Source organism: Lupinus angustifolius, chromosome LG12 (genome assembly GCF_001865875.1).
Source record: "Lupinus angustifolius cultivar Tanjil chromosome LG12, LupAngTanjil_v1.0, whole genome shotgun sequence".
Lineage (NCBI taxonomy): Eukaryota > Viridiplantae > Streptophyta > Magnoliopsida > Fabales > Fabaceae > Lupinus > Lupinus angustifolius.
This window is the reverse complement of record NC_032020.1, coordinates 16027378-16048051: the sequence shown is the minus strand read 5'-3', so window position 1 is coordinate 16048051 and position 20674 is coordinate 16027378. Positions and strand designations below refer to the sequence as shown.

Below are 20674 nucleotides of genomic sequence, written 5' to 3'. Positions count from 1 at the left end.
TTTTGTCACCACCAAGCACCACTTAGGCCTTAAAATTGTATGCTATTAAACGTAGACTATGTATTGAGGTTCTTTATATAAATTTGATATTATAGTCTTTTAATTATAAAGCATACTATGACTTCAAAACTATATTAGCTTTATTTTTTGTATATATAATTTGAAGGAATGAATCCATATTAATTTATCTTGGTATGCACCCAAGGGTCTCAGTCCACATAGCAAAAAATAATCCTGTTCAAGGTGTACTGAATCATGATCAACAAAATGTTACTTTCTGATGATAAATGGAGGACTCAACCATGAAATTGTTGAAAAACATGATTGTTTATGAGACAAATGGACAATTTTACTTTTATATATACACACCCCTAATGAGTAATGATATAGTTTCTTACCCACAAAAAATTGATATATGTATCATTAATAAATAAAATATCACTTTATAACATATCTTATAGGTTAAGAGTATATTTCATTTTCCCACACGTAAAACGCGTTGCCTACTTTTTAGTAAACAAATAACACAAACCAACTAGCATTTATTGTTTACAATTTCAATCAGTCAGGAAAACCTGACCCACACAACTCTCTTGCACGGCACTGTCTTAGTTCCTTAACTATAAAGAGTTCCTACTTCCTATTCACATTTATATACATCATATTCATTGAACTTTACATAATCTATGTTAATATTTAATCCCCTCTTGATCTTCAAGCCTTCTAGTGCCACCCTTCTCATTCAAACAGCCATGACAAACTTGAAGCCCATAGCTCTTATCTTATGCACTCTTTTTATAGCTACAAATGCAAATCTGATAGAGGAAACTTGCATGCAGACACCAAATCATGGTCTTTGTGTTCAGTACCTCCAAGCTGACCCTCATAGCTCTGATTCTGATGTCACTGGGCTAGCACTAATCATGGTGAATGTGATCAAAACCAAAGCAAACAATGCCTTAGTCAAAATCCACCAACTACTTCAAGGTAGCCCTGAACCTGGTCAAAAGGAAGCATTGAATTCATGTGGTGACCGATACAATGCAATTTTGGTAGCTGATGTACCACAAGCTATTGCATCTCTACAGAAAGGTGACCCCAAGTTTGCTGTAGATGGTGCTAATGATGCTGCCATTGAAGCCAACTCTTGTGAGAACAGCTTCTCTGGGAAATCACCACTTACCAATGACAACAATTCCATGCATGGTGTAGCAGCAGTGACTGCAGCTATTGTGAAACTATTGCTCTAGAATGTTTATACTATATGTTGTTTGTTTGTCCTATATAAGTGTTCGTAGTTGAATTGAATACATCCTAGTCATAGAAATATAAAACCATGCACTCTCATGAGTCTAATCTGTTTCTTATGCAAACAATTGCATAGACCACTTTACAATCCACATCCCTCAGTCTTTGCTTCTTATTTTCAATTTTATTATTATGAAATGCATGTGTCTTATACTTTTTTCACAAGCCATTTCTTCTTGACCTTATTAATTAATGTGAGCTAGAAAATTATTTCAGTTCACAGAACCTACTAGAAAAGATAGTGTTTCAGCAAACCAGAATATTTTATAGATATAGGTTTGTCCATTTGTGATGCTGAATACTAGTTTTGGTTGGACTGACCTTAACGGGGGCCTTAGGTAAAACTGTTTGTGAATGAGACCCTTGGTTTTGCCACCTCAGGTTCATTCCTTCACTTTTTTTGTCTTCTTGTGATCCCAATCACAAGAAGTGAATCACCACTACCACAAGATAAAAATGGTTGGCTGTGAAGGGCTGGGTGAATGAAGTGATAAATATAATATAATTTATGAACTAAGATGCAATGAATAAGCTTTTTATTAAATAATTTAAAGGTCCTAGCTTAATTTTCTTTTTCCTCAAATCTCACTCTGATGGTATAATTATGACCTTATCCTATTGATTATTGAAATCAAATAGAAAGCATGTGAAGCCATGCATGTTAATTAATAACTATACTAAAGTTGACAATTGTGAATCTTTCAATACAATCTATGAAATATTATGCTTTTTAGTTAGTATGTCTTGTTCAGTGCACGGGTTGATAATTTTGCTTTCATCTTTGAAAAAACAAGATTACTCTAACACATGCAATCATGGAGAGTTTTGTCTTGTAATGAATGAAATCTCAATCAAGAGAAGGCTTTAATGTACACAACACCATCTAGAAAGATCTTTAATTTGGCTTAATATAAAGAAGTGGGAACACAACAGAAGGTGTATTATTGATTATTGGCAATAAAACCCATCTGAAACAAGATATCCGTGATATACTATAAGGATTCAAGCTTAAAAAAAAGAATATGCAGATGCAATTGCCTTTGCAGCCCATAGTTACAAAAAGCAAACAACATACATGTGAGTATGTGATAATTTTATTTATATGATAATACTACAAATGTGTACATGAGAAAAAATTGACATAACACGGACATAACCATTTTCCTTGGTAGCAAACAAATCTCCAATTTTTAACTCACCTAACGACCAAACAGACTAACCTTAAATAGCAGCCAAGGAAACAACCTTGGTCATTCATTCTAACCACACCAAAAAAATGAAGAGTACTTCAGCCTCTATATCCTCTTTTGCACTCCACATTCTTCTATTCTCTTATGTTTTCTTTACACTAGCTCATTCCTCAGTCCTATTGGAGGGTAAGGGTGATGGTGATTTGGTAGAACAAATATGCAAAAAGACACCCTTTTATGATTTATGCAGTAATATCCTACATTCAAACCCTCTAGCCCCCAAAAGTGATCCAAAGGGTATAGCACTCATTATGGTGAATAACATTCTGGAAAATGCTACTGACACATTGAGTTATATTGAAGAGTTGATTAAGCAAACCTCAGACCAAAAGTTGGAGCAAGATTTGGCTTTCTGTGCTGAGTCATACATCCCAGTTGTGAAGTACATTCTTCCACAAGCTGCTGAAGCCATAAGCCAAGGTAGATTTGGTTTTGCTAGTTACAGCATAGCTGATGCTGAGAAGGAAGTTGATGCTTGCAACAAGAAATTTCCTGGCTCAACTCAATCACCCTTAGGTGATAGAAACAACATTATGCAGAAGCTGGTTGATGTGGCTTCGGCCATAGTAAAACTATTATTAAATGGCTGATTTATTTACCTTTTTTTTCTCTTTCCTCTCTGTTCCCATGCGATGAAATCAGGTATCATACTTTTTTTGTCACTTCATGTGCTAAAGTGTTTTAATAAAATGTTTTATTTTAGCCAATAGCGATGTTTTGGCACATAGAGTGACACAAAGTGTGGGAGAAAAATATTAGTCCTCGATGCCATATCAAGTAGCATTTAGTAATGTTTTTATTATTAGAATATAAAATAAATGCTTTTAGATGGTTGAGTCTGTACAAATTATTGGGATGAGATGCTATGTACTTGTAAGCAGCTATTTACAAACCAAATGTTTTTCACAACTTTTCTGGTCTCTCTGTTGATAGTCTGGTTCATCTTCAAATCATAATTGATTAATAGATTCCAATATGATTGATCTGTTTCACTTTCTTTAACATTATTGCAACAGTATTAAACAACTCTAAATTGAATGGTTACTAGCTGCAATTCTGTTAAATTAGACAAACAATGGCTCCTAGGACTGCACATGTTTGTCTAGAATTAGGCAACCTTTTTTAGTGCTAGCCTTATCCTGCAGATGTTACCATAGGATAGGATGGTCTCATAATTATATGTGAGATTTGAGGAAGAAGAAAATCAAATTAGGACCTGGAAATATTAAACTGAGTTTCACTCATCTAGAACTTTCTTTTGATAAAGAATTGAAACTGTTGTAGACATCCATTACCCTATCTAATGAAGATTGTTTTGTCTGCTTCTCTTGTTTTTATTTGTCATTTAACAGATAGAGTGTATCATAATCACATGAGATCACATGCCTAGTATTTGTTAACATGCATAATAGAGTTAAAACTAGTATGGTGCCATCCCATATGAAACTAACAAGAGCCACCTGTTTTGTAGTGGAATTCTAGTGCCACACGCCTTTTTAGTACTTGTCTGAATGATAGAATTTTCTGTTTTATAGGAAAAGTCCCTTTCTTAAGAAATGTGTGAGAATGTTGTAAAAAAAATACAATGCAGTAGGGATGGTGAAACTAAATTTTAGGGAGTGCAAGTTCAGAAAAAAGAAGGTAGAATTAGTGGAAAACAAAAGTGAATTATACATTCAATTAGTACTGTTATGTTTAAACATTAAGCAGATTTTAATCCTAGAGCCACTATAAGGATATGAGTCAGACTATGCTAGTAACACATTTTTTAACAATTTTTTCAACACATTTCTATTAAATAGAAGATGGATCTATATAATTTAGTGAATCTCATCTTGATATCCAATAATAATGTATAGTAAAAAAAGTGTTGAAAAGAGCATGTTACTAATATTACCTATGTTTCATGACGTTTTTAGAAGAGGACATTGGACATTATAAAGGGAAACAAAGAGAGCAAGAAAGACAAGCAACAAAAATCATAAGGCTCTCTTTTTCCTTCACTACATGTGATAAAAACACATGGATACATATAATTATGTGATTACAGATGATGTTGAAGCTTCAACAACAAAATCTTTTCCAACTCTGAATTCCATGTAGTATAAGCAACAGGGAAGTTGTTGAGGAGGTAGCTATGCGTATTTGGCAAGACAGTGAAGAACACTAGCAACACTTATGGTGATTTAACTAACCCCCATCATTGATTAGTATACGTGCAAGGGATAAATTACCCAACATATTCAGTCTCATGACAAAGAGATACATTGAAACATAATAAAAAGAGCTTGTGTGAGAAGCACAAGGCACTAAAGCATCTATCTTTTTTCACCAATAACGGGTAACGGCATTATTATTGTCATTAACGTGCTCCTCTTCTCAGCTCTTCCGGCAAATCTGAACTGGTGATTTGCTGTACAAAGCTGAAAGGTAGTACCATGTAAAAAATATGAAATTACAAGGCTGCCACCACTTACATGAATTATGTAGAAGAAGAAAATGTGCCACCAAAAAGATTTAATGCATTTCTACTTACTTGTGAGACACTAAACCAGGTGCATTTGGGTCACTTGAAAATGGATTGAGATTGTGTTGAACTGCATTCATACCACCCTCTGCTCCTCCTGCAGATACAGGAGACCCTTGGAAACTTGAGACTGAACTTTTTCCCGACGACATGCCTGACAAGGGAACATCATAAAAAAATATCATTCCAAAGGCCGTACCACAGTAACTATCACTATATAGCAACACTCTTATCATTATATAATCTGTTAGCTTCAAGTGAAGCCCCTATCATGTTGTAGTGCACAAGATCAGGAGCAAAATGGCATATTCGTGACAAAAAATTACTCTAAATACAAATATTACCTTGGAGTATTATCAATATACAGAAGACAACAGTGAAAACAATGGCGAACATGCTACTACTAGAAGATGATGATGAAGATTTAGCAGCTCTCATCTTCTTCAAGGCTTTCATGCGTTCTATCCTAGAACGCTTCAGCATGGCAAATTCAGAGATCTCCCTGATTAGCTTCAAGTCGGCTGAATCCAGTGATGGAGCTCGTGGAGGTCTTGGTGGTTTGGGAGCCTTCTTATGACTGGACGTTTTACGCTTTTCCTTTACCGAGGTCTTGTCCGCACAATCTACTGAGTCCTGCCCTCCCAACAACTTGCTTGTCACTTTGTCCACATCCGTGGAAACTCCATTCGAGTTTGATTTATTGTAGTATACATTAAGCTTATCTCCCCCTTTCCCAACAAGCCCACAATAAATCTTAGCAACTAATGTATTTCCTTGTTTTACAGTACCTAGAGTAGGGACATTCTTTGAATCATCATCATCATTTACTACCAACCCACTTTCAATATCAACTTCAATACCCTCACCCCTTACACTTGTATGATCCATCCCAAAGCCACAAAAGTAAACTAATACAACTTCTCCCTACGTGTTACCCTGCCCTACAAAATCAGGAGTACCAAAATTTTCCTCTAAACTGGCCCTTGGAACTAAGTTCTTGAACTCAATTCATATCATTAAAAATACCTTCTCAACAGATATTATACAGTGAAGGCCAAATTGATCATAAATCATCAAGGAAATATTTTGGTATACACCTCAATCACAATAAATAAAAACAGCTATGTTGCACTATAGACAACTTGTCAGAATAATAAAGTAATTTATTAACTAGAAAAACTGTTTTTCTCTTCCTTTCTGAGCTCTATGATTACCACTGCTCCAAGTGTAAAAATCCCAGGAATGGAGTAACCCTGCAACATATCAAAAGATAGAAATCAATCGGTGGCATATTGGAAATACCCCACATGAAAAAAAGCTTTATTTATGAATGCAGATTGAGATAGTTAAGTGGGAACTTATGAAAATGGAGAAAGACATGAACTAGGTTGAACCATTATAATAATTAAACATTGAAGAAGGAAAGTTAATAACTTGAATGAAAAGGGAAGAAACCCGAGATCCAAAGAGGGACAAAGAGCTTAAGGGACGGATTTCTTCATTCACGACATAACTGGGAAAGTGCCACACTGCAATTTTTCTGAGACTTTGAATACAAAAATGACTCACTTATTTCTCTCTCTCTCTCTCTCTCTTCAGTGGCAATGGCAATGGCAATGGCAACGGCAATGGGAATGGCATGTGCTGTCTTCAAAAAACAGCATATTTATAGGACACACCGAAAATACCAAGAAGGAAGGATATGAAGGGAGAACAGCTATGCCGACAGTTTTTGCAACTTCATTTCTTTCTTTCACTCTTTTCCCCTCATTTTTTTAATTTTTCTAACTTTTTTTATGAATTAGATTTTCATATTGTCAATATTATCTAATATATTTATATATAGATTAATTCTTTATCTGTAAATTGAGAGATATTGATAGTATTAAAAAAAACATCATTCAACTTTATTTAAGGGAAAATAATTATTAATATATAGGTGATAAGAGTATTATTAATACTTAAAACGAACAAATAATGTAAGAAATACTTTTATTTATCTGCTTCTTAGAGCAAAATGTGTGATTAGAAGTATAAACTAATTAAGTCACTTTTATAAAAGTTTTATAATTTTAAATAAAAATGGTAAATATGAATAATACAATTTAAATGAAAATTATTTAGTAATATCAATTTTGACTAGTACGATTGAATTATTGATATAATTATTATACCATGTATGTATGGAGATGGGTTCACCAACTTTTTCGTTGAACCAGCCCTATAGCATGGGTTTTCGGATGGTAAGGTGACTATGAAAAAAAATTAAATTTTGGATGTACATGCTAATTTTTCTTAAAACATTCTACAATCATATACATTATAAGGGGGGAAATTGCTGTCACAAAAAAGGCCGTTAGAAGTGGATGTGAAGCTATTTCTATGAAATTTTCTTTTTTGTTCATACGTATAGATTATTTAGAAAGTTATAGCATATCTCACATGTTTGGGATGTTGGAGCATATTCTACCACCTTTTTCCAATCATGCAAAGTAAAGAATCCATTGAATAGTCGTAGTCCCTCATACTTACTAGTTTTGGTGGAGAAAAATGGTAACCTTAATTTATGATCTTTTTAATTATATATAACTTTACTACTAAAATTTGAAGACAAAATCAAATTATATTTATATGTTTTAAAATTAAGAAAATTACTAAAAAAATTGTCCAAAAAAAGTAGGACTTTCTGAAGATATCAGTAATGCCTATAAGTCTATAATAGTAATGATAAATAAAACCTCACACAAAGTACAATTTTTTATAAGCTAATCACTAAAGTGCTAATATGAAATGTTAGAATATCACAATCCCAAAGTAAATATAATAATCAAACAATATAACTTAATAGGTAATTAGGTATAGTAAAAAATAGTTAAAAAAACACAATGTCATGTTAGAAATGGGTCATCTACTGAGCACATGTATCAGGCCGTGCTTGGTGTTAAGGTCAATTAATTGAACACGTGCAGTTAGTGCCCATAACTAATGACTATGCAAACACACGTGGCCTCAGATAATACAAGATTTGCCATGCCCTAAACATTAATAACGTCAACAGGTCTTATCTGTTTGAGAGGGCACAAAATAATTAGCCACCTACAATGTCTGTGCCCATGTAAAGCTTCTTAGGAGTAGGAGCACATGATTATGGGTGAATCTATCTATTTGGTCAACTCCAACCCTTATTTTCTGGCAGTTGATTCAGGGATTTTTTTAGATCTACTTATATATGCTATATTGTTTGGTTCATAAGCTTCATTTTCGTGAGATTCCAAACAATCATTGACACATTAAACCTAAACAAAGCAATATCAATTGAGAATACAAGTGTTAATGACATAAAATTCAGATTGATTAAGTCTAAAAGAGTTAATAGGGTCAGAATATATCTTAGAGGGAGCGCTTACAAATTATTCATCAAAGAGTTACTCAAATCGGCAACAGAATACCAATTCACGTCTTTATGGAGTATGGACTGAATTTTTACCAATTAGATCAACTATAGTTAAAGAGTTACTCACATCAACAATGAAATTTTTATTGAGTATGAAGTGAATTCTTATTAGCTACTTACATCATGGACAATACCATATAAGCTCACATCTTTATAAATACGAACTACTCTTACTAATTGCATCAATCATTCTTAACATCGTAGTGATTACTCTTTAGTAGGTTGTGGCCACACAGGTTTATAGCTTTCATTGGCCTTAATTTTTTTTATTTACGACTTTACGCTTAAAAGTTAAAACCCATACTCGCTCACCAATAGGTTGGTTTAGACAAGTTTGTGGATCAAAATGTATAAAGTCCAAGCCAAAGCAATTCACTCAAGTTTGTTTGGTCAGGTCTAATTTTACCCACTCTAACTCCTCCCACTTGCATTCTTAGTTAAGATGTCTTAACAGCTCCATTTGGATGAATGTTTTCATACCTCCTTTTTTACTAAGAATAGGGGAGTCTGAAAAGTATCTACCAAATTTGTCCACCAATGATAACAACATAATCGTATTTTCCTATTCATATAAATTTGTAAGCATATAAAACTAAGCTAATAGTTCTGAACATATGAAAACAATGTTTCTCCATTACAAAAGAGGACTTCAATGCTGTTTGACAAAATCATTATTTGTCTGTCTTGGTTATATTGACTAGGACATTAAAAGCAACCTAACAACAAAATTAGGGTACTAATAAATATTGCTCCCTCAGAAATTGCATTTCACATTTTGTGAAGACCTTCCAAAGAAAATATATTACGTAACTTTCAACCATCAAAAGGGAACGGGCTAGAACTTGAAGATGGCAGCACCACTTGATGGCTTGGAAGCAAATACATAAAGGCCAAGGTCATTCTTCTTGATAACGCCCTTGTCTATCCTAGACTGATAGTAACTTTCCTGTAATGGAAAGAGAAGACATTATTAAGAATTTGTTTATTCATAATTTCCAATGATTGTATTAAGTATTAAGTGATAGCAAACCTTCAAATTAAGGATAAACTGTGGGACTATGTTCTCCTTCACCAAAGCAACAGCACAACCACCCCATCCAGCTCCGGTAAGCCTTGCCCCAAGAGCACCATTGTCACGACAACTTCTTACGAGTTCTTCCAACTCCGGACAACTAATTCCATGAAAATAAAATGGTAAATATCAATTTTATGTGTTAAAAATGAACCTAAATTTTGCACTAATTATTATTCATTATGTTATTTATGGCTGGAAAAACTGATGGAGAAAAATCTGTGGAACTGAACAATTGAGACAATGCATGCATTTTTTCTAATGACAGCATGTAAATTCTGAAAGGAGAGTATTCCATGTCAATACCTGCATTCATATAAAACACTGCAACTATGATGACTCTCATTCATAAGATCACCAAGCTTTTTTAACATCTCCTCATCACTACAAAAAAATGTAGTTAAAATCCAAGAAACATATAGTCCATATACAAAAGAAGAATCACAATACAATACTAATAAATTTGAAACAGTTACTTTCCAATGGCAGACCTTTGGAATCAAAAACTATTAAGCCAAGAATATAACACTAATAAATTTCAGTAACCACAGTAGCATAGCCACATTTTGCTGTCAGCTAATATTTTCGTGCATAAGCAAGTGAAATTGCTGCATGCACCTAGTAAAATAGAAAGGAACAATCAGATAGTTCCAAATTTCAATAATTCCTAACTAAATTTGTTGGGTTAAATTACACTTCGATAATTGATTTTTATCCTTTTACATTTGAACTATCAGATACTCTATTCTTTCAGAAGGTATGAAGTCCTAGCGTTTAAGCAAGCCATAATTATTTCATGAGAATTACATAAAAAAGAATAAAGAGCACACATTATAAAGTATAGTTAATACATGATAGATCCAAAAGACTCACTTCAGATTTGATGATGCAACAACATCCTTGAAGGCATGTACTCTTTTGGCTTCTGAATAAACATGAGCAGCTCTCTAGAAATAAATGCATCAAAATTAAACCAGAACATTAAAGGGACAAGTCATTACAACCAGTAGAAATGGTTTTTGGCGCTGGTGAAATTCGAAAGCCAGAAACCACAATTCTCATATATTAACATGGTTAAACAAATGCAAGTAACAAGTAAGGGGCTTAAAAAAAGAACCTGATGTAACTTGTATTGCTTTGCAGCTTTTATGACATCCACATAAGCTGCATTATTGCCCAAAAATGAAGTCAGCTTTTCCCCAGTAATTTTTTCAATCTCTTCAGCTGTATACGGTTCTTCCTTCAAACATTCCTGAATCAAAAGGAAAATTAATAAACAGGAAAAGGCTTACAATTTTGATGAAGTAGAAAAAAATTATACAAATACATATTAATTAAAATAAAATGTTCTTGAAAGAAAGTTTAAAAGAAATAGCATGTTTCACAATGCAAATTTTAAGGGCGGCATCATACCAAGTAAATTTACCTTGACAGCAACAACAGGATCGGATGAGTTATGGGTACCAGCGAATGATATACATAAACCTTCAACATCAGACAGCGTGTTCACTTTTGATATTGCCTCTTCAGGTTTCATTCCTAGCTTTATACCGAGCACAATCTGGAAAATCTCACAACAGCATTTTTAGTTTATAAATATAATTGACAACACAAAATGACTTGTGAGTTGCTGATCTGCCTAAGGAAATAGGTTTAGACATGCACACATAGACAATAACTTGGAGCGGACTAGTTTTAAAGGGTTTTGGTAGTTTGCAGGAGGTCATAGGTCCAAACATTCATGTTTTTATTGTCGTATAAAAAATGACTCTACCAACATATTTGATATTTATGCATTTCCATCCAATAAATATATACTCTGACTGGTTATATAAAACAGGATAAAGGACAAAGAGATTGAGTTCCATTAATAGTAATTAGGGAGTAGGCACAATTAACATTAATTGGGTTAAAATGTACTTACAGAAGCCAGACGGCATTCAACAACCCTATTATTATAATTTGTGGCAGCGGTAACAGCCTTCTGAGACTCTGCCAGAGAGTGAGCTATCACAAAAATTCCACCAGTAGGAAGTTGTACATCTGTTGCACGGATCGGGTTGAAATCAATCAGCTCTGCAAATCCAGTCTTGGCCATGATAGAGATTGCCTATCGAATAAGACCAAGAAAACGAAGGGAAAAAGGAAACAAAACATCAGAATGTCCTAAGAATAGTAACACAATTTGGCATTGGATAAAATCCTATGTACAATGTAACTATTCAAAATTATGCATAAAAAATCTATGACAAGAGCTGGTCGGAAGCAGAGTAATAAACTATTTAATGGCTAATGCACACGACTTCTACAGTTAATCGAAGTCTTAACTATCATTCTCAAATTGCAACCACAAGTACAAGAACTGCAAGTAATCAGCCTTAAAAACTATGGAAATTAACTAAACCCTCTGTATCACTCCCAAGTTCCAACCCAGAATACAACTCATTTGAATATATTACTGTATAGAGCTTGTGTTTCAAAATTCATACTTCATGGAATTTTAACGTGAAACCAAATATCAGATAACAGAATATCATTAACACTATATCATCTCTGAATATAGATTAGAATAACAGCATGTACACAGTTTCATCTGAGATACAATACTTTGAGTGGTAGTTGAAAAGAAAGCCAATCAGTGTCAATAAGCAGGAAGCTGTAGCTGTAATGTAGTAGTCATGATTATGAAGGTCACTTCATACAGAGATGATTTGAAGGAAATGACCATACTTAGAAAGGTAATTAGGACACATTCACATTAACATTAGAATAGAACATATGTGTATTAAAAGATGAATAACCTGATCCATCCCACCAGATTGTGTCCCGACGTGTTGTTCACAATCACATGCAACTTGTGCAATTTCTTTCTGTCAACCGTATATAATAATGTGTTAGAAATAGAATAAAAAAATAAATATTTTACAAAAAAAAGTAAGAGTAAAATACCAAAACAAATACATGCTTTCAGTAAAGCACTGCAGTGATTTGTCCATCTGAAGGCATGTCAAAATGTATTTCAGACAATGGGTAGACCACAGACATAGGATAAGTCTAAATTATTACATAAAACTATTAAACTGTAGCTTGTTCAGGCAACAAGAATAAAATTTAAAACTAAAATAAAGTAATCATGGAGGAATGAAGATTTACAAAACATTGATTTTGACGCCAATAGTTTGAAATAAGGACTAGATCTGATCTTCCAAGAGTGAAGACATGAAATTCCAGATATACTATCATCTCAGTAGTGGCACTGATATCAAGTTTTGATGTACTGTTGAATTAATCCGCACCTAATTCATAGCTTCCAGTAATACTTTCCAATAATATGAATAACTCATAAAAAAGATTTAAATCTTACCAGACATACACAAATAAGTTATGATTACAACAGTTCAGCAAGAGCAATAATGTTGTTTAGATTCAACAGATTTATAGGTGATAACTCAAAACTGCACTCCCCGTAAAAGCACAAAGGGCAGACCTTTGGAAAGTTCACATCAAATGCAGCCATAATAGCAATTGTGGAAGAACAAACAAATGCTGCAGAACTTGATAGTCCGGAACCTGTAAAAAGAATAATATCGTCATTTAATTCAACCTCATCAACAAACAAATACATGAATCCATCTTATCTAATAGAGTGACAAAGATAACATTCAGAGGTAAATTTGGATATCCTTAGTCAACCATTCTAATTTAAAGCAAATGAACAAACCTGTTGGCACTATTCCATCAATAACAATATCAAGTCCAACTGGTTGACCCACATCCACTCCTTTTAATTTTGCGTAGTCATAGAAACCTTTATACCTGCAGTAACCTTATTATTAAAATATGGTTGTGAAGTTATTGAAATGAAGCAATTTGCAGTGTTTTGCAAGGTTCAACAAAGCACATGACGCCAACCAAAATTAGTAACTAAACCTTAAAATCAGCCAAACTAGAGAGAATATGAAAACTCAATAGAGATATGAAATAGACTCACCCACAAATAAAATAATGGCCCCATTTGTGATTCTTCAAGTCGAGTTCCTGCACAAAAGAGTATATTAACAAAAAAATCTATATTCCGATGCTAATTTTCTAGACCACACTGTACATCTGGATGATGATGCACAAAATTGTGGTTAATCACGTATATTGTATGATAACCTTTAATCATGAATGACCTACTGAATAACTAGCTATCCATCCAAATCACAGAATTAAAATCAAATTTATAATCATTAAGCAAGTGTAAAATGATATGAGTGGTAATTTTTTTAACAAAACAGAACAGTTTTATCAAAAAATGAATAAAAAAACACGCATTCATAAAACAATAAGAATTTCTATTATTGTAGAGTAAAAAACTGGAAAAACATACACACAGAAGAATAAAGCATTGAGGATAAACCTGGTTAGGATCAGCTGGATAAGTACACATGGAATATTTTTCGTTTACGTTAGCAATTCTGAGAACCTTTTCGGTTTCATTTCTGCGAATCGCAATAATTGTATCTTGACGAATTGCCATAGGCAGCACCGAATAACCTTCATAATCAATGTGCTCTCCAATCAAGTTCACTCTCCCTGCATCGCAAAATCAAAAACACAATTATAAACCAATGCATGCACACGTTACACATGATGATTATATGAAAATGTCGAGAGAGGAAGAGAGAACCAGGGGAACGAGCGAAGAGTTGAGGAGAGTGACCAAAGACTTGGAGAAACTTTGATTTCAAATTATCAAAACGAAGCTGAGCTTCTTCGAATTGAGAACCATCGCCATACACAGGTTCCAGGTTGTTGTAAATTGGGATCGGAAGCTCCTCGTTCTTCGCCATTTATGAAGATTCAGATTCAACTCCCCACAACTTAATCAAGAAGTGCTTATGACAAAACGGATTATAATTACATGTTATGCATATAAATTTATGTAAATTTGTCGTTATCTTCGCAAAAACACACTATTCAGTTTGTGACGGATTATGATAGTGAATGCACCAGTAATCTAATTATATAAGAGAAAAGTGGCCCACCGAATTTCAATATATCATTTATTATTTATTTGTATTATTTTTTTGTGTAAATTTGTTTACAAGTTTATTTTAAAAGAAAAAATAATAAAACCAAAATTTCAAAAATACAATTCTTGTTATCATCTTAAAAAGTAAAAACCACTATTCAATCAATCATACTTATAGATTAATCACCACTTTGTGTTCTCATAATTATAACAACACAAAAGATGATCAATATATAAAACAATTATGCACTACCACTTCATCAGGTTCCAAAGTTTTCTAGTGGGGCCAATTATTATTATGGCAATAGTGCCAATTATTAATTATTATTGGCAATAGTGCCAATTATTAATTATTATGGCAATAGTGCCAATTATTACTATGGCAATAGTTTATGCTTCAAGGATTTTAGATTCCTTCGTTAATATAATGTAAAGTTGCAACATTAATATATTTGCAATTTTGCATAATATTGTTCACTTGCACTCTTCCACCTTTAGAGTTTGGTACAAGGTCATTCAAACAACTTATTTGTCATCAATCACTGAATAGTTAAAGATTATATCCATGTTAGGTGATGGAAATTTTAAGAATATATGTTCAACAGAAGAGATTACAGCATACAATCACACTCCCTCACCTAAATCAAAACCCAACCCACTAATTATTTACCCTCACAAGAAACACATTGTATATAATGATTATGAGTGGAGTACATAAACAAGTTGCATTAAGAGTTGATTATAAAATTCCCCTGAACCACAAAAAATGTCACATTCCAAATTTACAGGGATAAAAAGTGAAAAATATCATACTCCAATAGACTAATTTATATTTACTTGAAGAAGAGTATGCATCCTTAATATAAAGTTTTATACAAAGTTAACACATCATTCATCATTCATGCGTTATTTTATTTCAGAGTCAATGTTGATGAAAGATGATGCACATTTTTTATACAGGTACCAAGTGAAAAGAAAAGAGTAAATGATGCATGTTTTTTATAGATGATTTTTATACATTTTTTTCCTCTCCTCTTTTTCAAGAATGCAGTTAGTGTTAGAAAGCATCCGGAAAAGAGCCCAGTGGAATATTACTGACCAGATATATGAAATATAATGGTCCATTAATTAGTAGTCAAACTTCCAATCTCTGTATACAAGTACCAGTGAAAATCAAGGTCCTATACAAAAATGAGTTCTGATGCAATCAAGTTGGTGATGAAATCACATCACGAACCTATCAACCTCCTCATCTTCGTCCTCATCTATAGCATCATCCTCTTCACTATATATCCCCAAATCATCATCATCATCCATGTCCTCATCCTCTTCAACCTCGTCTTCATCCATCATGCTTTTACTCCCTTTTTCTTTGTCCTTTAAACCAGTGCTCAAGACTACAGTTTCTCCCCCAGATTTCTCCATGTCCCTCCTCAATTTATCCATGCTCTCCCTCTTGCGGTCTTCCTCCAAACGCAGCTTCTCTTCACGTCTTTTATCAAGATCAGCCCTAAACATAGCACAATACCATGAAGTTATTTGGTTAGCCATTTCAAACCAGTACTGCCCTGGTTACATGCTATACTGATAGTTAATGGTCTAGCTAACTAATAAAAAAACTTTCAGGTGCGGACAATACTTGTAGTTCTCCATGTAATCCTCTGCACTGGTTTCGACAGCCTTAAAGAAGGCATCAATTCCTGCACCAGAAACTGCAGAAACTCCAACTGATCTTAAATTCTTGTAGAATTCATCCAGTGCAAGAGAGAGGCTCTGAGTTAAAGTTGATGTGTACGATTGATCTGAACTTACTGCTGCTTGGAATGCCTCAAAATCCTCCATCCACTAGATACACAATAAATTAAACAAAATGTACAAATAAAAATAAATTTAGGGTAAATTATAAAAACAAGACAAAACATTCAAGTTTAACAGACAGAGCAAGGAATGGATAAATATTAAACCAACAATAAATTGGCGGCGAATTGGGCCACACATGGACAAACAAATATTTGGCTCAAAGATGCAAAAGAATGAGGTCATAAACTCTAGACATGAAGGACGATGGTTCAGTCACTATGCACAAATAATTCTCCAACTTGAAAAGGGAAATGAGTATTTTACCTATTGATATTTCTTACGATTTCACTCCAATCTGTTAAAATGGAAATTACTTACTGCCTAAACACCAATATTTTGAGTATAAGGCCTTTTAATTAGTGATTATACACACAATGCATAAACATAATTTTAACCACCTCCTACTTAAACATGTTGACCTTTGAAGTGATAAATTATTCAAAAGAGAACAATTATGTCCACCTCCCATTTTAAAGGACAATAATGCGATCAACTTGAATGTTATCTTTTAAGTTCTTAAGAAATCTTCTACCGTGTCAAAAGCCCAAATCTTCTTCCATGTCAAAAGCCCAAATCTTCTACTGTGCCAAAAGCTTAAATCTTCTACTGTGTCAAAAGCCCAAATCTTCTATGTAATATGATAACATTTTGTGTGTGTAGGCTCTGGAAATTAACCTCGACATATTATTAGGGAGTTAGAAAATCTACAAGCTAAATCTTTTTCTTTTCACTTTCCAGTAACTAATCTTGACAACCCAGCATGTATGACTAAAACTAAACATAAGATTCATCAGAAATAAACAATACCTCCAAGGCAAACTCATGTTGTGCAACATCAACCTTGTTGAATGCCAAAATGAGAGGTAACCTTGTCTTGTAGAGAATACTACAAGCATAAAGCATGTTGCTCATGAAAGTGGTGGGATTCTCTGCACGAGGTGTATCAACTACATAGGTAACTACAGTGGGAAATGTGGAGGCAAAAGCTTCTGTGATTATAGCTCCAGAAGCAGACCAGGTGAATATCTCAATCTGGCCAGGGGTATCCACAAGAACATAATCAAGTTGATCAGCTCGCTTCTCAATAACAGAAACTACCTGAAATTGAAGAGCATACACATTACTTAACGGCATTCAAGGTGCTGAAGACGAGAAGAAAACATATCAGCCAACAAGAATATTTCGTACATTATGATCTCAAACATTGCAGTAAGAGCTTAATTAGAACAAAATAATACCAAAATATAAGAGCAAGGATTATGAAGGAAAGCTCCCCACCACCAAAGATAAAAATAAAGTGGGGACACTACCCTTACTAGCTATATACATAACAATATAACATCACCTACTGGAAGCACTGTCTTTGAGAATGAAACTCAACTTCAAAGGCAGTAAATAATAATATATGTCACAAAGGAGATTCAAGGATTCATAAACAAGCTTTACCTCATCAAATTTGGTAGCAAACAAGTTAAGGGAGGTCATGATTCCTCCATTAGGGCCAAGGTTGAACTGCTTCATGACTTCTTTGTACTTGACCGTGTCTCTTATATCAATGTTAGAAGCAAATGGGAGTGTCATGACAGCTGGGTCAAGATTCATCACATACCCCCGAATGTTTTTTTGGTGTGTATGGGCAACCAACCTATGGAGAAGTGTTGTTTTCCCACTCCCTGGATATGAATGAGGTTTTATTCACCGAGTATTTATTCATAAAGCAAAGTTTAAAACAATAATAATGATAATAAGATCCTGATTCCAATACTATTATATTACCATTGAAAACAAAATCTAAGCAAGAGCCAGTTAGCAAATAAAGAAAATGTAATGACCTGCCATTCCTACAACTATGATAATAACCGGTTTTCTTTTGAAGGGTCCACTCCCAGTCCCAGATGATGATCCTTCAATATGTAGTTTGTTCATCGTCTCAGTGAGCTCCTCTTTTTCTCTGTCTTTTCGCTATTGTTTTAAAAATCAAACCAAAAGATTGAACATGTTAAAGATTCCCGCAATTCAAATTTTAAAAATAAATTCAATATCCTGAAAGCCTAGTACAGCATAGTCAAGTGAAGTCAACAACACAAACTAACTGAAATTCAACATTAAACTGTGGATTCTGTTTCCTATGATCTTTATTATCGCTAACAATTAAGTAATTTTTATTACATACACCTCTTCTTCTGTTAACTATGAACAGCATCAAAATGATAACTCCTACTCTAATGAATCTTTGCTCTGCACCATTATCTCAGTTACTTAATTGCCTAAACAGTAGTTTCCTATAGTCAAAGTCTGCATCACATTCAATGTGAACCACATGATTGCTAACAATTTGCACCAAGATTCGAGTATGAAATCATGAAAGAAGCAGTACAAAGAGTACATGGAATTACATTTCTATATGGCGGTATTGATCAACATTATGTTGTCGATGCATGGTTGTTGTAATGTATTCGGCAATGGGGCTTTTACAACTTGTTTTCCTATTGAGTGCAGTGCACTTATGTAATTTCACATGTAGTTATTTTAGAACAAATATTCTACTATTATCATCAAATACTCGTGGCCTCAATTTATATCATAAGTCAATAGGTTTACCACTAAACAATATGTGTCGTTACTTCAACAATCACGCAATGACTCTCGATTCATAATACAGTCCAATCAAGCTTTAGAATAAAAATGCAACCCTAAACAACACCCTTTATGTGTTAACTGTTTGAACGTATGCACATGACATATATTATGGCCATTAATCCAAGTTAACCTAGTTATCATAAATCGAAGTAACAACATAATTGCCAATAGTTGCAACAAAGTTCAAGGATGAAATTATTAAAGCAGTACAAATAATCCTTTAACCTCGCTCAACAATTGAAAACAAAAACACAAACACAAAATCATCACCCTAGCACCAGTAACATCAAGATCAGCCACAAAATAATGCATAGTAGCGTGAAGTAAACAAAACAAACTAACTTCAAACTTCCACGTTGTTAATTTCATCTTGCATTTTCTTTCATTTTCTGAAGCAAGAAAAAGAGAGGAAAATAGAGAACCGTGGTTGGAGCAAGCACCTGAACAGAAGAAAAGTCATCAGAATCCATTTGAACAGAGGAGTTTTCAACTTTTTTGGAATCGTTGTTGGTGTCCATTTCCGATTGAAGCAGTTACTTTTCGTTGAGACTGTGAAAGAACTCTTAGGTATGTTACAGAGAATAATAGAGGTTCTTTTTCTCTATTCCATTTGGTCACGCGGGGTTTATATTTTCTCTTCGCTATACAAAACGACACTGCGTTTTGCATGTTTTCCAATTAGGTTAAGTGATGAATTTGGGGTCTTCTAGCCGCTAGATCAATCTAACAACCCAGGTTTTTTATTGTAATATTTTAAATTTTTAGATTCATAATTTGTTTAAGAGTATATTGGATTCATATAGTTTTCAAATGATTAGAGTTGTATAATTAACGTGAGGAAAAAATTGGGGAATCATAATTAATATTTAAATATAAATATATAATATCCACATATAATTAACAATTATTTTATGAGGAAATTACACTGACATCCCCTGAGTTTTAATGAAATTACACAAAACATCCTCACTTTTCTACACCTACACAAATCTCCTCTAGTTTTTATACTTTCGTTACACTGACCACCCATGCATAAGAAATAAGTATAATCTTTTTAACAAAAAATGTAATAAATGCAATTAAGTTAAACAAAACATGATATATTGCGAAGACAAATCCAAATAATATATGAGTCAATATTTCTTTATTATTTTTTATGCATCAACGTTTCTAAAGAAATATTGTTTAAATCGCTCTTATAATATAGTGTAACGAACCAAAAATAATAAAAGAAATATTGACTCATATATTATTTGGATTTGTCTCCGCAATATATCATATTTTGTTTAACTTAATTGCATTTATCACATTTTTTGTTAAAAAGATTATACTTATTTCTTATGCATGGGTGATCTGTATAATGAAAAGTATAAAAATTTAGGGGTGATTTGTGTAGGTGTAAAAAAATAAAGGATAGTTTGTGTAATTTCACTAAAACTCGTGGGGTGTCAATATAATTTACTATTATTTTAATTAGTTGAATGTGTCGCTTATAGTTTTTAGGTGAATCTACCTTTGAATGGATTTAAATTTTTATTATAAGCAC

The 20674-nt window shown here is 33.4% G+C and overlaps 5 protein-coding genes across 9 annotated transcripts; 2 read left to right on the top strand and 3 right to left on the bottom strand.

Moving 5' to 3' along the window:
- On the top strand, window positions 670–12663 carry LOC109362139 (cell wall / vacuolar inhibitor of fructosidase 1-like). The gene is made up of 3 exons (XM_019607736.1): window positions 670–1253; window positions 7851–7862; window positions 12653–12663. The coding sequence occupies exon 1, from the start codon at window positions 687–689 to the stop codon at window positions 1248–1250; it is 564 nt and encodes a 187-aa protein (XP_019463281.1). The 5' UTR covers window positions 670–686; the 3' UTR covers window positions 1251–1253; window positions 7851–7862; window positions 12653–12663.
- Window positions 2426–3467, top strand: LOC109362140 (cell wall / vacuolar inhibitor of fructosidase 1-like). Its single transcript, XM_019607737.1, has one exon. It carries the CDS (start codon window positions 2585–2587, stop codon window positions 3146–3148), a length of 564 nt encoding a protein of 187 aa, XP_019463282.1. The 5' UTR covers window positions 2426–2584; the 3' UTR covers window positions 3149–3467.
- On the bottom strand, window positions 4536–6834 carry LOC109362138. 3 transcript variants are annotated; one of them, XM_019607733.1, is made up of 4 exons: window positions 6520–6834; window positions 5430–6338; window positions 5095–5239; window positions 4536–4981 (listed from the first exon to the last, which is right to left on the bottom strand). In XM_019607733.1, the coding sequence occupies exons 2-4, from the start codon at window positions 5971–5973 to the stop codon at window positions 4921–4923; spliced, it is 750 nt and encodes a 249-aa protein (XP_019463278.1). In that variant the 5' UTR covers window positions 5974–6338; window positions 6520–6834; the 3' UTR covers window positions 4536–4920. The 3 variants fall into 3 exon arrangements, with proteins under 3 accessions (XP_019463278.1, XP_019463279.1, XP_019463280.1); XM_019607734.1 differs by having other exon boundaries at window positions 6541–6834; XM_019607735.1 differs by having other exon boundaries at window positions 6616–6834.
- Window positions 9153–14556, bottom strand: LOC109362134 (galactokinase-like). Of its 3 annotated transcripts, XM_019607726.1 has the most exons (14): window positions 14284–14551; window positions 14014–14189; window positions 13603–13649; window positions 13333–13427; window positions 13099–13181; window positions 12413–12481; window positions 11536–11721; window positions 11038–11172; window positions 10729–10863; window positions 10485–10558; window positions 9918–9995; window positions 9570–9711; window positions 9358–9485; window positions 9153–9291 (listed from the first exon to the last, which is right to left on the bottom strand). In XM_019607726.1, the coding sequence occupies exons 1-13, from the start codon at window positions 14444–14446 to the stop codon at window positions 9375–9377; spliced, it is 1494 nt and encodes a 497-aa protein (XP_019463271.1). In that variant the 5' UTR covers window positions 14447–14551; the 3' UTR covers window positions 9153–9291; window positions 9358–9374. The 3 variants fall into 3 exon arrangements, with proteins under 3 accessions (XP_019463271.1, XP_019463270.1, XP_019463272.1); XM_019607725.1 differs by having other exon boundaries at window positions 9153–9485; XM_019607727.1 differs by lacking the exons at window positions 9153–9291; window positions 9358–9485; window positions 9570–9711 and adding an exon at window positions 10141–10229 and having other exon boundaries at window positions 14284–14556.
- Window positions 15718–19731, bottom strand: LOC109362136 (GPN-loop GTPase 1). The gene is made up of 6 exons (XM_019607731.1): window positions 19569–19731; window positions 18321–18450; window positions 17935–18161; window positions 17296–17586; window positions 16268–16473; window positions 15718–16138 (listed from the first exon to the last, which is right to left on the bottom strand). The coding sequence occupies exons 1-6, from the start codon at window positions 19644–19646 to the stop codon at window positions 15853–15855; spliced, it is 1218 nt and encodes a 405-aa protein (XP_019463276.1). The 5' UTR covers window positions 19647–19731; the 3' UTR covers window positions 15718–15852.

Coding starts and splice junctions, on each gene's coding strand:
- LOC109362134 (XM_019607725.1), bottom strand. CDS start 14,446: ATGGCGAAGAACGAGGAGCTTCCGATCCCAATTTACAACAACCTGGAA. Junction 14,190..14,283: donor ACTCTTCGCTCGTTCCCCTG/GTTCTCTCTTCC, acceptor TTTGCGATGCAG/GGAGAGTGAACTTGATTGGA. Junction 13,650..14,013: donor ATCCAGCTGATCCTAACCAG/GTTTATCCTCAA, acceptor TCTTTTGTGCAG/GAACTCGACTTGAAGAATCA.
- LOC109362140 (XM_019607737.1), top strand. CDS start 2,585: ATGAAGAGTACTTCAGCCTCTATATCCTCTTTTGCACTCCACATTCTT.
- LOC109362139 (XM_019607736.1), top strand. CDS start 687: ATGTTAATATTTAATCCCCTCTTGATCTTCAAGCCTTCTAGTGCCACC.
- LOC109362138 (XM_019607733.1), bottom strand. CDS start 5,973: ATGGATCATACAAGTGTAAGGGGTGAGGGTATTGAAGTTGATATTGAA. Junction 5,240..5,429: donor TATATTGATAATACTCCAAG/GTAATATTTGTA, acceptor TTCCCTTGTCAG/GCATGTCGTCGGGAAAAAGT. Junction 4,982..5,094: donor CCTGGTTTAGTGTCTCACAA/GTAAGTAGAAAT, acceptor ACTACCTTTCAG/CTTTGTACAGCAAATCACCA.
- LOC109362136 (XM_019607731.1), bottom strand. CDS start 19,646: ATGGACACCAACAACGATTCCAAAAAAGTTGAAAACTCCTCTGTTCAA. Junction 17,587..17,934: donor TTGCTACCAAATTTGATGAG/GTAAAGCTTGTT, acceptor CTTCAATTTCAG/GTAGTTTCTGTTATTGAGAA. Junction 16,474..17,295: donor AACATGAGTTTGCCTTGGAG/GTATTGTTTATT, acceptor TTGTGTATCTAG/TGGATGGAGGATTTTGAGGC.